The sequence below is a fragment of the Chiloscyllium plagiosum genome, chromosome 19 (assembly GCF_004010195.1).
Source record: "Chiloscyllium plagiosum isolate BGI_BamShark_2017 chromosome 19, ASM401019v2, whole genome shotgun sequence".
In the NCBI taxonomy this organism is placed as follows: Eukaryota; Metazoa; Chordata; class Chondrichthyes; order Orectolobiformes; family Hemiscylliidae; genus Chiloscyllium; species Chiloscyllium plagiosum.
This window is the reverse complement of record NC_057728.1, coordinates 14,017,561-14,035,124: the sequence shown is the minus strand read 5'-3', so window position 1 is coordinate 14,035,124 and position 17,564 is coordinate 14,017,561. Positions and strand designations below refer to the sequence as shown.

Genomic DNA, 17,564 nt, shown 5'->3' with positions numbered 1-17,564 from the left:
CCGCTCCTCAAATGCTGTCTGACCTGCTGTGTGCTTTCCCAACACCACACTTTTCGACTGTGATCTCCAGCATCTGCAGTCCTCACCTTCTCCTTAAAAATGTGCCCCCTTGTTTGAAATTCCCCATCTTGGAGAAGAGACAACTACCATCAACACTACTTGTATCTCCGTTAGTACTGCTGCATTTATTGATGTATATAGATAGTAACAAATATCAGAGGCAGAATAAAAGTTTGAAGGAGTGCAAGCAGCGAGGATGTCACAACATGACTGCAAGAAAATATGAATAGTCTAGTGAAATCGCCAACTTGTGGCAAATGGAAATTAATTGAGAGAAGTGCATTCTGGGGTAAGGAGATGCCAACTTGACTTAATGGCCAAATTTTAAAGGCTGCACAGGAACAGAGGAAATGTATGTGATAGAACTTTGAAGTTGGCAGAATGTATTAGTTACCAAAGCATACGTAATCATAATGTTTATAAATAGGAGTACTCTGAACAAAAGCAGGGAAGTTATGCTGAGTTACTGATTAGGCCACAGGTTAGAGTAGTGCCCCAGATCAGGTCACCACACTTTAGGATGGATATGAGGGTAGGGAAGAGGTGATTTACCAGAATGATTCAGATTTAAGATTCGGAACAAGTGAGACAAAAGGAAATGTGAAAAAGAATTTCTTTATATGGAGAACTGTAATAATCTGGAACTTGCTAGCAAGGCAGGCAGAAACAATGATGGTCAATGATTTCAAATAGAATCTTGAAGGAAATAACCTCGTAGGGACTAAAATTCTAGACTAGGGGGATTTCAATCCAGCAATTGTTCCAGAGAGCTGACATATATCTGATGGGCGGACTGACTTCTCTCTCTCGTGTGTCTTAGAAATTTGCATATATCATGATCCAGAGTTTCTGGTGCTTTTAAGTTACAACAACATTTTTAAGGAGAATTTTTATTATTCTGTAGAAAGGCATTTACATTGGTTGACTGACCAACCATTCAAAAATATAAAGGAACATGTACAGCAAAGGTCAACATCATTCAAATATATGAAGTAAAATAACTTTCATAGAGCCACCAACCACCGAAAGAACTTTGATGTGCAACACATTTATTGAGCAATATTGACGTATACTTGTTTCAAGAGTAGCATAACAATTTGCAAGACACCAAAGTGCTGGTCTTGACAATGGCAGGACAGTGACAGACAACTGAACATAAACATACACAGTTTTAATGAAATTCTAACCTCTCTAGTGACTTGCCGAGTAAGACTGAACATCTGTGATCATTTGACAGTTAGTTTTAACCTTGTATACTGCAGAGGCAGATGCTCAGCAAATAACAAGACTAATCATTTGCAGATGGCAGGGTTTTAAGTCTCATGGTCATGATCACATTGAAAGAGATGGAAGGTTAGCTGTGGCACAGAAACAGTTATCATGGGCAAGTCCCTGTCACTATACCTCAGAACCAAATTTATCCGCAATATACAACTTAATGGCTTTTAAATTATGTATGTGGAAAATACCCTGTATATTTTAAAACTCCTAAAAACCACCAGTGATTGGTATAAGTCTTCCACTTACTAATTATTAGATGTCTCAAAGTTACCATGAAACAACTCACTCCCAGTGGCATCCAATTCCACCAATTAGAGGAATGTAGTGCTACCATTGATTAAAAAAAGTCTTTTCAGCTAGTACAATCCATTACAATAGAACCAATTGCCTTTATTTGACCACCTCAATCTTCCTGATCGAAGGAAAGTGAAAATAGAGATGGAACAATCCAACATCAAGCCTGACCATTCAAACTTGTGAAAGCAGAAATCAGGCTATTGCTGAGGCTTCTGCAAAAAAAGAACAGGGGCTGGCTGACTTACCATTCTAAGGTCATGACTGAGAAAACATCCTGGCCCCTATGCTTTGTAATTACACTGGGAGAGGATATGGCTGCGTTTTAGATTGCAGGGTCTGTGTCGGGTGTGCCAACTATTAATCTTATTAAGGCCTGACTCCTTTATGAGCCTGTGGGCCACGAAGAGTTGTAGTGCCTTCACCAGCCATCAGCTTCTCCCAGTCCTTACCACAGCCCAGATTTCTGCTCCTCTTCATCAATACCTCATCAGTGGTGCTCTTCCCACCTACCCTGCACCCCTCCAGCATCCCTATTTGCCACTTGAATTTACTGGCCCTTTCTGATACCCATCCCACAAGTCACAATGACCTCCTAATGCTTGACGACGCTCCTGACCACTGGCCTGCTGCCTTGTTGGAGTTGTGCAGCAGACTATATAAATGGGGCTGTGATGATAAGGTGAGAAAGACCACTATGATGCTGGGCCTTTCCCATGCACTAGGTGCTCATCCACAATTTCAAGACCACCCCCGCCCCCGCTTCCCCCCCCCCCCCCCTTTGTTAATTCGGGGCCAATGTGGCATTTGTCTGGATATTCCACCTCAACATACAAACTGTAGGGCAGAGAAAGAGTCCATAGTGCCTGTGCTAGCACTTTGTCTGATCAGCATCAAAGCTCCTCTTCTTTCTCTAAGCCAATGCAGTCTATCAAATATTCTCTTCCCTTTTGAAATTTACAGTACTTCAATTACCACTGAGTACCAGAATAAATTTCTGCTTTAAAAGAAAATTCTTGTAATTTCATCCCTGGATACTTTGACAATTATCTGACATCTCTGAACTCTGCTGATGGTTCAAACTACCTTGCCATATCCATTCTATCAAATTTCATCAGTTTAGAATATCTCTGTTAAATCACCTCTTAAACAAACAGAGAAGTTTTGAGAAACCTTGCCCCCATATGGCCAGCCCACAGAAATTCCATTAGGTTGCCCTTGGAGATAACCTAGTTTGCAAACTGCATGTTTTTGAATCTATGCTCCAACTGAAATACTGCTAGTACACAGAGATAACAGCTGAATTTACTAAACACAATACTTCACTTTTTTTCAATGTAAGGTTTTATTTTCAGGGAATAAAGTGTTTTCTTTTAAAACATATCCCACAATTCCAAATAGTTTTGGAGCGCATAACAAGGAAAGTTCAAGAAAAAAACAAAGATAACTGATTTATAACTCATCTCTCTCCATTATTACAAAACTAACATCACAAAATAATAACAGAATTTTCTCAACATCTGGTCTACCAGCATTTATGCTGCCTATGTATACAATAAATCTTACAAACTTCAGATATATTCAATGTACATCAGCTAACTGCAGTTACTATAGAGCAAATACACTCTATAGTCCCCACTATCCCCTAAGCACTTCACATGTCACAGACTTCACTTTTAAGCTTTCTTTATACTCAAGGACTAGGAACCATGTGATTTCAACTCCGGATTCTGGTGGAGTTTGATTTATACATTACACAAAGTTTCTTTTATTCATCCACGCTGAATGCATGAAAACCATCCTAAATTGCACTTCTGCAACAGATTTCTCTTCATCCTTACGTGTGTTTGTAAATGTGTTACAGTACAACATCGCGAATTAACACTCGTCTCATTACGGACCTGGTTGCAAAATACAGGAATAGCAATGTGCAGTGCTTGATAGGTCTGGGCTCCATTGGCAGTGACATTTGATCCAGTTTGTTTTCAAAGGATGGCTGATCCAGGGTGAAAAATGACACCATTGTTCACACAATGATGGGGCACTACGTCCTGTTAAAGTGAGCTGTGCTAAATGTTTTAGCAGTGCGTTGCCACTGAGGTATAGGTGGACATCTCCCGTCGTATTGTGCTGAATGGAGAGAGCTCAAGTTCTGTGGTAAATTCATTGTCGTTGTCATCGCTTGCGACCGTGGATGACTTCGGCCCACATTCCTCACAACAGCAACAGCAGCAGTCCAAAAATGCCCGGCTGAAGGGCTTGCACAGGCAGAAGAGGACCACCGGGGTCACGCAAGACTTGAAAAACAAAAGGAACTGACTGATGAGTTGCAGAAGATCCACCGTTTGTTGGGAGACCCCAGTAACCATGTAGGCAGTTACAATATTGCAAATGTTTTCAGGTATGATACAGAACCCATAGAGAATGGTCAAGGCCACGACTGTGCAGTTCATCTGGCCTTCCAATTGAATCTGACGTTTATTGCCTCTGGCACAGGACTTCTCTGCCTTTCTGATTTTTCTAGCTGTCACGATGGAGCTACCAATTGTGAATAGGGTGGGCAAACAGAAATAACAACCAAAATACCACCACATCTTGGCGCTGTCGTAAGTTAGTGCCAGCACATAGAGTGTGTCTGGTAACTTAGGCGATATCTTCACAACGCAGCGGTCTGCAGTCACATCAGAGGCTGCCACCTCCTCGGTTACCAACTGCCGAAGAGCAATCTCAGGGAGCGCCAGTAACATGGCGCCCACCCAGATGACGGCCAGCTTGGCTGTTGTTGACGAGCAGTTCTCAATCATCTCGTAGTACATCTGCACATTGGTGGCGGCCCTGAATCGGTCAATGCACAGCGCACACAAGGTGAAAGTGGTGACTCCGAGGGAAGCAACCTGTTGATGAAAGGATAAGAGAAACATTAACTGGCGCAATATTATGTATTTCTGCATAGAGGAAAGTTCAGTTAAAGGGCTGGGGTGAGCTCAATTGGCCAAGAATGTGGTGCAGAATAATGCCAATTGATGAGGGTGACTTCAATCCTTGTACCACTGATGTAGTCCCTGGCACGGCCTCCTTCCCTTGCCATTGCTGATGCGAGAGCAGCGTTTGGACTGGGGGCAATAGCATGAAGCAATCCTCCACCACAGTCATATTTTTTAGCTTGGGTTTAGATGTAAAGCGTGACGTTCAAAATCCCTTGTCATACTTGAATGATGATAAGGAGGTTGAGAGGAGACCTTGCAGAGGTTTGTAAAATCATGAGGAATATTGATACAGTAAATGGAAGGTGTCTTTTCCCTGTGATGGGAGATTTCAAGACTGGAGACATATTTCTAAGGTGAGAGGAGAGGGATTTAAAAAGAACATGAGGGGCAATTTTCTTTACATTGGGGGGTGGTTTGCATGTGGAATGAACTTCCTGAGGAAACGCTGGATGCGGGTACAGTTAGGTTTAAAATACTTAGATAAGTACATGAATAGGAAAGGTTTGGAGGGATAAGGACCAGGAGCAGGCAGGTGGGACTAGTTTAGTTTGGGATTATGTTTGGTTCCCTGGAATGTTTGAAGCTCAGGGATGACCTTATAGACATTTATAAAATCATGAGGGGCATGGATAGGGTAAATAAACAAGGTCTTTTCCCTGGGTTGGGGGAGTCCAGAACTAGAGGGCATAGGCTTAGGGTGAGAGGGGTAGGATAAAAAAGGGACCAAAGGGGCAATTTTTTCACACAGAGGGTATATGCAATGAGCTGCCAGAGGAAGTGGTTGAGGTTGGTACAATTACAACATTTAAAAGGCATCTGGATGGATATATGAATTGCTGGCAAATGGGACAAGATTACATTAGGATATCTGGTCCGCATCAAGTTGGACCAAAGGGTCTGTTTCCGTGCTGTACATCCCTATGACTCAATGACTGTTTGGACTGAAGGGTCTATTTCCATGCTGTATGACTCTATGTCCTCTGTTGCTATTACCATGAAGAAAGGTTTATCAGTGGAAATTCGCATCCACTATTAGTTCATGCTATTTTTACTGATTGTTAAAGTTATTTGTTGATTTTATTTTGGTAATATTTGAATAATATTGGTACCTGCTGTGAGAAGGCCAGAAAAATTAATGCCATCCAGATCATGTTTACAGATGAGTGCAGAAATGACCTCTTTGACAAGGTACTTCTACAACAGATGCGTGAGTAACAACAGGAATGTGCTTCTCAAACACTGAAGAATGAAGATCATCGAATCATACAGCAGGGAACTAGCCATTCCGCTCATCATGTCAACAAAAGTGCTTTGAGTGAGTTATTCAACTATTTATATATTCTCTTGCTTTTTCCCATTGCCCAACTAAACATTTCCCCTTCAATTATTTATCTGATTTACTTTAAAACGTTGCTGCTGAGTCTGCTTCCACTACCTTTTCAGGCAGTGAAATTCCAGGTCACAACAACTGCATAAAAACTGTTTTGTCATGTCATCTCTGGTTTTTCTGTCAATTTCCTTAGATCTGTGTGCAATTGGAGACAGTTAGCTTTTATCCATTTGATCAAAACCCTTCATAATATTGAACATCTCTATTAAATCTTCTTTACTCTTTTCTACTTCTCCATGTAACTGAAGTCCCACATTTTTGATACCAGAAAAAAACTGCCAACTGAGTCATTATTTATTTTGATACATATTAATAATTTTTACAGTTCCTGTCAAATCTTTGTTCATAATTTACATATAATAGAGTTTACTAGTGTGAGATATCAGGGTAAGTTACTTTTACAATGATCTTTGCAAGTATTTCTTGAATATAGATTAAGTAAAGATATTAAGGGGACAATCGGAAATTAAACGAGTTGATTCATAAAATGGATGAACACTCTATATTAATCCTAGTATTCCCTTGGTATCAAGAGGGACCTAGAGAAGCAACTAAGAGGAACTTGTTGAAGGAAATGTTGATTGCGGGGTGGGTCATGAACAGGGGTAGGAGGAGACTAATGTGGAAAATATGTACCAGTGTGAGCTTATTGTGCTGAGTGTCCCAGTGAATTACTTGCCGCTTTTATAACAATTCAACAGTTCCTTTGAAACTTTAATTGATATGTTTAAAAAAAAAATCAAATTTTCAAAATAGCATATGAGGATTAACAATTCAAGTTCTCTACATCATTAGTCCAGCAACATTATTATTGTCATTCTGAATGTTACAGCAAAAATGCTTAGATCCTGAGTAGGCTAATCACATCTTTAACCTTTGCTGCATAGAACAAGGAATTACAATATGTGGTCAGGCTTTCAATCTGCTACCCCAGTGTAAAACTGATGATGTGGTTAAGGTTCAGCTGCCTGTGAGCGAAAAATGACAGCAGGTGATTTTTTTTTTCAAATGAGTGGTATGACTGCATCACCAAGTTTTGGTACCAAGTCAAGTTGAAAATTTGCTGTACTGATTAGAGACTGGAGCAGCCATGGGGAAAGTAAATCACGCCTGGTTGATCTTATATATTGTGTTGACTTATCCTAATGTTTACCCATTCCCAGCAATAACTATCTCACCCCAACACACACATTGGCAAGAAGCCTTAGAATCAACTGTTGATTGACAATTCATGGTAGTTTGGTGCAGGCTTGGAAGTCTAAGCTTTATAGATAGCTGAATATCTAAAAATGTGGGAGTAATCCATGAAGAAGTAGAAAATGGGGACATAAATGAAGAAATTAAGACAAAAAATAAATACGCATGTTTTAAAAGTCCTTTGTCATTTGAATGGAAGTGCTAAAACAATTGACTGTATCCAGTTTAACATGGTGATTTTACCCCAAAAGGCAATTTAAAAAGAAATATTTGGGGCAGATTGGAAATGTTCAAAAATCAAGTTCAACATGGTTTTTCTCTGTAGTTTTAATTACTGAAAGATTTTCCAAAGACAAGCTGCATTTACATAGCACCTGCCAAGTCCTCAAGTGCTTCTGAAAAGCTCCACCATTAATTATTTTCAGTGTTCAGTCATGCTGTTATGTATGAATCTGTAATCTGTTCACAGCAATAAGTGACACAAATATCAGTGAAATAAATGACCAGATCATCACTTTTATTCATGCTACTTATGGAATAAGTACCGGTCAAGACATTGGGAGATCTTCCTTGCTCTTATTTAGATAGTGTTCAGGAACATTTCACATCCACAATTTAATGTCTCAATCTAAAGACACATCTCACAAAAATATTACATTGAGATGTCAGTCCCAATTGTGTACAAGTCTCTGGGTTGAGTTTGAACCCACGACATTTCGGGATGCCACATTTTGTTTCTCAAGACACCATTCTCAAAATGCCTTCAAAGTCAAAAAGCTATTCTGAATATTATTCTTGCACAAAGTGAACTCATCCTTTGAACAGCCAGTTTGTGATGGTGACTGAACAATAAATTCAAAACTACTTAATTTAGCATTGCTAATTTAATATTTTTATTTTATTGAAATCATGAAAATCATGAAAAGTAATGGGTTTTGTGTGTTATTGTGATGCATAATGTACAAGATGTACTTCTATTATACACCCATTGTAAAATTTTCTTGAAGACTTTGTACTTTTCCAAAGCCTTTATCTTACTTTCCTTCAAAATTAACACTTTAAAGACCATTGGTCTGCTCAGTATTTCGTGATAAATGCTATTGTAACAACAGATTTAAGTAATTGTGATGAAGAACATTATCTATTTACCATCTTGAATATTCAATTCCTCCACCACTATGGCATTGTAGCTGCATTATGCCCCATCAGCAGGTTGCACTGCAACATCCTGCTATGACTTCTTTGAAAGCACTTTCCAAACTCATGAACTTCACCATGAGAAGACCATCATCTCCAAATTTCCCGCCAAGTTTCACATCGTATGATTCATGAGGACTGTAGATAAAGTATTCCCTTTGTTGAAGGTTCCATAACTAGAGGACGAGATTCAGGGAAAGAGGTAGGTATTGAAGTGTGCTGACCCACAAGGTTACAGTACAAAGGAAGAGGTGGAAAATGGGTTAGGCTGGATGCTCCTTGGCAGCAGGTGCACACCTGCTAGGCTGAATGGCCTCCTTCCTTACTATGAAGGTTTATGGTTCTATAATGTATTACCATCCTGTGTGTTGTCCACCATTGCTAATCAGCATTGTAATATCTGCTCCTCTTTCACCACTTTGGCATTTCTAGTTATCCAAGCCTCTTGTCTTCTGTTCTGATGACTGACTGGAGTGTTGAAACATTTAAAGCTTCATTACCAGAAATATTCAGGGGTTTTTTTTGTACAGAAGGACACAGAAAAAAACCTATATAAAACTTAGAGAGCGAGCCTATTGAAGTATGGGCAACAAAGTGCTGGCTTTGCTAATGACTCACTTATTCCAAAAAAATGGATTAAAAGAGGTCAATTTACTAAATTTTGACAGTAAATAAATGAATGAATGAAACAGCCCCAAACATCTTATATGATACAGTCGAAAGGAGACGTGAAAACTCAGATTTCTCTGACAAAACAAGACTGATCCTTAATCTTTGATCAATCTCATCTTCAAAAAACATCTTTAATGGAATATATTTTTAATAAAACAATGTTTAAAATATTCACTCACTAATGATGCTTATGCTTTTGTTTCCTCATGAAGTGCTGGGGCAATGGGTTGGGAACAAGGTGAGTATCACTAATCTATGCCACAGTATGATGAATGTGCATGATATTAAGGAATCCTTCAACTTCAAACATTCTTCCTGTAGGGAGCTTGTTCACTCAACACATAAATAAAACAAAAATACTTCAATAGGCTCGCTCTCTAAGTTTTATATAGGTTTTTTTCTGTGTCCTTCTGTACAAAAGAAAACCCCTGAATATTTCTGTTAATGAAGCTTTAAATGTTTCAACACTCCAGTCAGTCATCAGAACAGAAGACAAGAGGCTTGCTTCACACTGAATCCAATTAAAAGAACCTATCTGTGCCGGGAAATCTGATGATTATAAGGTAAAACATATTGCATGAAATCAATATTGTAACATTTCTATAAAATCTGAAGTTCAAAAGTATAATGTCAAATATCAGATTTTTACTATAACACAGATCTACTTTAAATTAGTTTAAATTTCTTAACACTGTCCATGTAAAGCTTTGAATCATACATAGATCTGGTTGAAAGGGGGTTGGGTAGAAGGGAAGAAGACTAAGCTCCCGTCTTTGCAAACAATAGGTTTCCTTTTCGTAATGCTGGCTCTTTTTACATGTACAAGACAATGCCTCGTTTAAATCCAGTACTTTATATAAATTGAGAGACATATCTCTGTCTGACTTTAGTGATGAAAAGCTCTCACCTTTCCATAAATCCAATCTTATTAAGTACTTCTTCACATCATGCACAGTGAGAAACTGAAAATGGAAGGACTAAAAGCAAAGGGCAGTGCAGATAATAGCCAGGCTCACATTTTTTTGTTAAATTTATTGACAGAAAGAATTTCACTCACACCAGATGTTATGATTATAATTTAAGTAACGAAAGGTGTAGAAACTTATGACACTGGCACATACTATTTGTGTGGGGGCCATTTGATGTGATTTAACACAATTGCACTTCTCTCCCTTCAGATTTTCTTCCTTTCCTCACCTCCTCTGGGAAAGAACTGATCCAAGTTGTTGTATGACTCTGTGGCCACCTAATAACAGTACTTCACTAGAGGAAACAAACTTCGAGTGTGCCCCCAGGCAGAGGTTGGGATTTTCTGCTCCTGTGCCCACTAGTCAACAATGTGCTGCCTATTTATTTTAAATGGAGGCTTGTGAACTCAGAAGTAGAAACATAGACAATTAGCAAGCTATTCAAAAGCTATTACAAGCAATCCCACCCTGGGTGACTGTCTGTTTGGAGTTTGCACATTCTCTCCTTGTTGGATTGGGTTTCCTCCCCACTAAAAGATGTGCAGGTTAGGTGGATTGGCCATCATAAATTGCCCATTGTGTCCAGAGATGGGTAGTTTAGATGGATTAGCCATGGGAAATGCTGTGCTATAGGGATAGGGTGAGTGTGAGTGGGATGGTATTTGGACGGTCGGTATGGACACATTGGGTCAAATGGCCTGCTTCCACATGGTAGGGTTTCTATGATTCAACTCACCTGACATCCACAGTATGAGAATAGAAGGAATGCTCAATTTAGTCTCCTGGGCACAGATTAACTCATTCAACACAGGGCAAAGATCAAACCTGGTGCCTTTTGCACTCAAAACTGGAGCCTATTAGCTTCAAAACTGGCACTTACAGGCAAGCACGGGTTTTAACTAATTTCAAAGATGTGTCAGAATATAATGATTTTTATTGAATAAATTCACCCTTCTTTGCTGCTAGTAAGTCATTTATGATGCTCAGATGTTGTAACAAAGCAATTTTAAAAAGCTGGGGTACCTAACCCGAACATTATAATAGAAGTCTGCTTTATGTTAAGACCTTATAATACAAAGGGCAGACCTCACAAAGGGCTGTAATCAAAATGTTACAAGACCAAGATGGATCTCATGTAAAGAAATGCATCATTAAAATAAATCAATGATTACATTATGCTATTATAGACTTCACTCTATTGTAGAAAAATGATGAGTAATATAAGATTTTCAGTCAAGAAGGGAGTTAGTTAACAATAGGTGGGGCATTATGAATTATACTAAACAATATGCAAATAAAATTAATCAAGATTATTTTGAAACAATTTGGATAAAGTATTGGAAACTTATGGAATTTATTTTAAATATCATTAAGCAGTTGCATCCTCAAAAGTTAACAAATTCTGCTAGTTAAGATATAGGTATATAAACATTCGAGTCATTGGGATTACAATAAGATGCCATGGTTATAGAATATTAGAAGGATGGATTTCACCGAGTCAAGTTGTGTTGTCTCATCTCTGCCTTATGTTACAACCACAGTGCACAGACAATAAGAAGCTATCTACTTCTCAGCATAACTATTTGGACAATCAATATGCACTTAACTGGCTGAAAGGTACCAGACTATAGTCAGGATCCACGTACCATATAGGCTAATGCTAGCCCTAGCAACTCAGTATTAATATTCTATTTGTCCAGCAAATTATAATATGCATATTTTAATATAGAAAGCACATCAGAATGGTAGGCAAATTAAATGTATTCTGAATAGTTCTATGAATACATTTGCACTTTCTGAAATGTGGCAGTTTGTCATTCTAATTTATGCACTTGCCAAACCAATTTAATTAATTTTGTGTGTTTAATGCTGTGGGTTCTATTGTGAATTACAATGTGATGAATGCTGGGCTAGGCTAATTGAGCTACACAAACTGATATTTGTACTGTTGACGTTTGATCTGTGTGCAGTTAACTGATACCAATTAGTGGACTAGATTTATAATGATGGCAGAATAAAGTGGGAGGGATGATATTGATGAGGGAGCTTTTGTTTGGTTCATCATTCTATGACAGAAAAAGATAATTTCTGATGTTCTGATGCAATGTGCGCTCCCAGTTAGCCTTGAAGATTATAAGCATTGCCGCAATGGTGTGAAGCATGATTCTGAATGCCTGCAGAGTATTAGAGTTAAAACTCATAACAAAGAAGGAATTTAGACAACAACCTACATATTGACAGCTGTGGCACACTTGTGTGCCCTTGGGACTGTCCAAATATTACAGTTACTTAACAGGCATTGACTAAAGGGTAATATTTGAAAATCTGCAATTAAGTGCTGAAACTATTTTGAGTTAATTCATTTGACACTGTGGCAAAGTTTTGGATGTGTTGAAACAAGCAATCTCTGCTAACTGTATTCTTCTCCTGAGCAGGGAATCAACCAGATTCCCACATACGATTGCAATCCAACTTCCCCACCAACGACCTACTCTGTTAGAAAATGCACTGGTTTGTCCCTCTGTAGCTCAGCCCATTAGTACGCATAATGTTAGAGAGCCAATGTTTATGGTGTTACATTGCACAGGTTGCAAATTTCATGAAACAACAGGATATTATTGTTTAAAATATGCATCTCAAACATCATATTTCTTTTAAAAAGAATACCTTAAAATAATTTAAATGCATTTGCTAGATCCCTAAGAACACTACAGTAATTGGGATTACTTGTTATATTGTTAAGCAATGTTGTTGTATCTGGAACACTGAAGGCTTGTTCAGTAGCTAAAGTCAAACTGCAAGCAGCCAATGAATGGATCCTACCTAGAAACTGCAATTGTGGATCCCATTTTTAACAGAGCTGGAGTACAAATGCATGAATTTAACTTTAACAGTTGAGAATTATCAAGACAGGATTACTTTAAAACTATTATGGGTTTTAACTTAATACAAAACCACTGACAGATCTGTTACCAGTAAAACACGCAATCAATCAGGCTTATTTCACTAGAGGCATTATAACAGGATCGACCATTGCTGATTTTCTCTTGTATTTGGATACCTTGTCTTACCCGTTATATTACGAATATAAATCAGCTCACAAGAAGGAATCCAATAGTTTATGATATTTACACAACATATATTTGTCACATTCAACTATGGGACAGGTGAGACCCAATGTATGCTTGTGTCTGTATTCTATTTGTATAAGGCTGCCAGAATATTATTATAGAGTGCTTAACGTTAATTATTAACTTGGGTGATAACATCTATCTTAATGTAACAAGGCAGATGAACAGACAAGCTATTTCCCCAACATGCTGTTACCAAGGAAACAGAGATGAAGAAAGATAATAACTTTAAGCAGCATATTATTCAACTCATTAATAAAGCTGCCTCTTTTCAGCTGTTCTGCAATATATTGTTTAAAAATCAGTTTTCATTTCAGTTCCCCTGAAACATTAAGCCCTTGGCTTGATGCAGGAGCTGACTGACTTGCTGAGTGTTCTGATTTTGGAAATATTATTTCGGGTTTCCAGTCTTGATATCGACTTCCTTTCCAAATGTATGAATTCTACTGGTCACAAAGACAACTATCACAATTTACAGTGGCCTTTTCAGTGCAGGTTCAGTGCTGTTATCAACAAGTTACCACTTTGCATCCCAACTAAAGTGGCAGTATAACTTTGGCTTAAGTCCTTCTCCAGGACTTGGGACTTATAATGTGGCTAAATAGGGCTGATTATCAACCTGTAAATTATTCCGACATGCCTATGCCTATGGGAGAGTCCTCTGATTAACCCCACTGAATGGGGAGTGACGCTGTACCAGAAAACAAAAACTAACCATGAACTAGACATAAACACATGCTTTTGATCTGAGGAAGTCATACTGGAAGTGCAATGTCAACTCTGTTTCTCTGTCTCACACCATCTGAGTTTCTTCAGCATTCCCTGTGCTTTGTTTCAGATTTCCAGCATCTGAAATATTTTGCTTTCAAATAAAGACAAGCTTTATCTGCCTATGAGTCACTTGGCATTGCAGTGAATGAATGAAGGAAGCATATCTTCAGAGTGGGTCCTGACCTGTCCTGAAATAGTAGCATTAGAGACAAAAACAGAAATTGCTGGTGAAACTCAGTAGGCCTGACAGTATCTGTGGGAAGAAAGCAGAATTAATGTTTCGAGTAAATGACTCTTCAGTAGCATTAGAGATTATCTGGAACAAGCAAAATAGTGTGGTAGAGGCAACAGACAAGAAAATGCTCATGGGGCTCTTAGATCTCCAGGGAACATTTATGTAATAGCCTTGAATGCATCTCCCACACAGCCTGCATCACCCACACAGTCCGTATCTCTCACTCAGCGCATTTCTCCTTCAAAGCCTGTATTGCTTACACAGCCTGCATCTCCCACACAGCCTGCATCTCCCACACAGCCTGTATCACCCACACAGTCCATATCTCTCACTCAGTACATTTCTCCTTCAAAGCCTGTGTTGCTTACACAGCCTATACTGCCTACACAGCCTGCATCTCCTACACAGCCTGCATCTCCCACACAGTCCATATCTCCCTCACAGCGGGTATCGCCTACAAAGCACGTATCCCCCAACAGCATGTATCTCCCAGACTGCGTATCACCCACACAGCCTGTATCTCCCGCACAGCCTGCATCTCCTTCACTGCCTGAATTGCCTACACAGTCTGTATCTTCCACATAGCGCATATCTCCCACACAGCGCGTATGGCCCTTGCAGCCCATATTGCCCACGCAGCGCGTATCTCCCAATGAGTCAGTGCAGGCATTCTGGAAGATTACCGATCAACACCTTCACAAGACCAACAAGGGATGACTGCTAAATGCTGATCTTGCCAGTAAGGCCCACAGCTGAAGAATGAATGAGTTATTTGCAATGCTTACACGCCAACTACAATGTTAGGGTGCCAGTATCAACAAAGTGTGTAGACATTCATTCACCGCTAGTGAGGCTGCTTGCCCAGTTCATTGCTCACCTCAAGATAGGGGATCACCTTGCAGGAAATATCTCCCAGCAGCCACTTTTTAGTCAGCTCATGAAATATGACCAGAGGCAGACAGAAGAAGATGATGATGAAGTCCCAGAAAGCGAGGTTGGCCAGGAGCGAGTTGGAGATACTCCTCATGTAATAGTTGTGGCAGACGATGCACATGATGGACAGGTTGGCCATGATGCCAATCACAAAAATGACAACAGAGAGGCACATCACAGCATAGGCGCCGTATGAGTCCTCGGTCACAGGGTAGAAAGGGTTCTTCAGCTGGCGCCTCCTGCCTGGGGCTTGGACAGGGAGGAGAGCCGGAGCACTGTCCGGGACCGGGACAGAGCCACCCGAACTGTTGAGGAAGCCCACTGCTCTTGGGGCAGTGTCGGAGCGGCCTGCCGAGCTGTTGAGAAACAGGGGAGCAGCCAACTCCCACCGCAGCTCGCCAGTGGAGTTGTCAGCATGTCCAGCCCTCCCTCGCTTCTTCCCGCTCCCTCCCGGCTGACCAGCGGCTCCCCTTTTGGACCTCCGGAAAAAGCCGCCCGCTTGCCCAGAAGAGGCTCCTTGGGGCAGCAGCACCGGGACGCCCTCACCTCTCCTCCGGGTGCCCGCTGAGAGAGAGCCCGGCCCGGCTAGAGCCCTGTCCTCAGTCCTCAGACGCTCCACAGGGACTCCACTCGGCTGGGTCCCAGACAGGGCACAGAATGCAAAGGCGAGGAGGCAGCAGCGCATCTTCGCAGCGCTCGGGCGGCGTGCAAGTCACTTTCCCTATCAATCTCCCTCCTCTCCCTCAGTCTTCAGTCCCTGCACACACTGAGGCAGTTCCCAGATTCCCATTTTATTTCATAGACACATACATATAAAGAAATGCGTTCTCTGGAAGTATACTGAAGGGGCTTCCTTGAAAATCCGGAGTCAAGCCTCAGCATCACTGAGGCAGGACTGAACCATGTTCTGCTCTGGTCCCCATTCTTCATTCACTGTCCCTCCCACCCCAAAACTCTCCTCCGGGGGATTTGCTCAGTTCTGTGTCCTCATCATGACTCGCCTCTCAGCGCTTTACAACTTCCTCCGTTTCCCTTCCACTCAGGAGCAGCAACCCCACGGTGGGCTGTTTGGATTCCAACTCGTGCGTTTCCCCCCTCTTTTCTCTCTCTCTCTGTCTTTCGTTCCCACCGGTTGTGGGGGTGGACAGGTTCAAATTCCTTATTGAGAGCAGGTGAACCCCACAAGAGGCTGGAGTCCTTCAGAGGGTGCAGGGACTTCGGGAAGGTGCAGCGCCTGGCGTGGACTGTGTTCCCTGTGGATAGGTGTGCGGGCAACTCCTGTGTTCCCTTCAGGAACCACCCACCAGCTACCGACTCACACAGCTCGGGTCACTCACTCATCTCCGCACAAACTGCAGGATTCAGCGGCTGCCAGTCTAAGCTCCTCTTACTTCGCTCGGTACTTTCACTTCAACCGCATTTATTCCCTTCCAAGGTGGGTCGAATGGAAGGTGCATAGTATTTTTTTTTCCCCAGCGTTTTCTCCCGCAAACGCTCCGCTCCCTATATCGGAGTGCCTGTAAATGAACGACTGGCCAGCGGGCAGTGGTGACCCATCGCTCCGGGAGTTCCTTGCGCTCTACCTGTTAAGAACTCCACCCCAGTGCTACACGTCTGGGCACTGAACATCTCCGCAATCAGCTGGAGCAGTCAGTGTTGGGTGCGCGCACACACACACACACACTATCTCTCTGTAACCATCACCCGCTTCGTGTGCCAACAGCTCCCTCCTGTGAAAGGCAAGTCATTGCAGCAGAAGTATACAGTCTGCCACAGCCTGATGTGTGCTCAGTATTTCATCTCTCCTTTAAAAAGGCGCTGTCTTTCTTGGGAAAGGATGACTGAAGTGATCTCACTTGGATGCTTTGAGGGGTAAATGCTGAGAGAATGTTTCCCCCTCGAGGGTCAGAGGGCATGACCTCAGGATATCAAGGCACCAATTTAAGACTGGGAGAAGGAGGAATTTCTTCTTTTGAAGTCCTTGCCAGGGGGTTGGGGGCAGGGAGGGTGGGAGGAAGCAGGCAGATTCTCTTGTGAATATTTAAAGATGAGATAGGAGAATAACCCTTGATTCTGGGAAAGTGGACTAAGGAATGTTGGGTCAGCCAAGAACCTGTGAAATGGCAGAGTGGGCTCAGTTGGCCAAATGGTATATATTTTGGTTGCTATTTCTTATGGTCTTATAGTAAGTGCAATAAGAAACAACCTTGTCTGTCAAGGTTCAAAGCCAGGAGAGTAACAATATGTTGCAGAAAGGATAGCTCAATCAGGGACTTGGCAACACTTCTACACAAGATTAGAGTGATGCTGGAAAAGCACAGCAGGTCAGGCAGCATCCAAGGAGCAGGAAAATTGACGTTTCGGGCAAAAGCCCTTCATCAGGAATGATGAAGGGCTTTTGCCCGAAATGCCGATTTTCCTGCTCCTCAGATGCTGCCTGACCTGCTG

The 17,564-nt window shown here is 41.2% G+C and overlaps 1 protein-coding gene across 1 annotated transcript; it reads right to left on the bottom strand.

Annotated features, from left to right (window-relative positions):
• Positions 1–939: 939 nt before the first annotated feature.
• gpr37a (G protein-coupled receptor 37a) lies at positions 940–16,811 on the bottom strand. Its single transcript, XM_043709137.1, has 2 exons — positions 15,061–16,811; positions 940–4,529 (listed from the first exon to the last, which is right to left on the bottom strand). The coding sequence occupies exons 1-2, from the start codon at positions 15,799–15,801 to the stop codon at positions 3,714–3,716; spliced, it is 1,557 nt and encodes a 518-aa protein (XP_043565072.1). The 5' UTR covers positions 15,802–16,811; the 3' UTR covers positions 940–3,713.
• Between the last annotated feature and the right edge of the window lie 753 nt (positions 16,812–17,564).

Bases quoted from the DNA above. Each gene is read 5' to 3' on its own strand.
- gpr37a (XM_043709137.1), bottom strand. From the start codon at position 15,801: ATGCGCTGCTGCCTCCTCGCCTTTGCATTCTGTGCCCTGTCTGGGACC. The intron at 4,530-15,060 runs GTGAGCAATGAA...TTTCATCAACAG, and splicing joins AGGTGATCCCCTATCTTGAG to GTTGCTTCCCTCGGAGTCAC.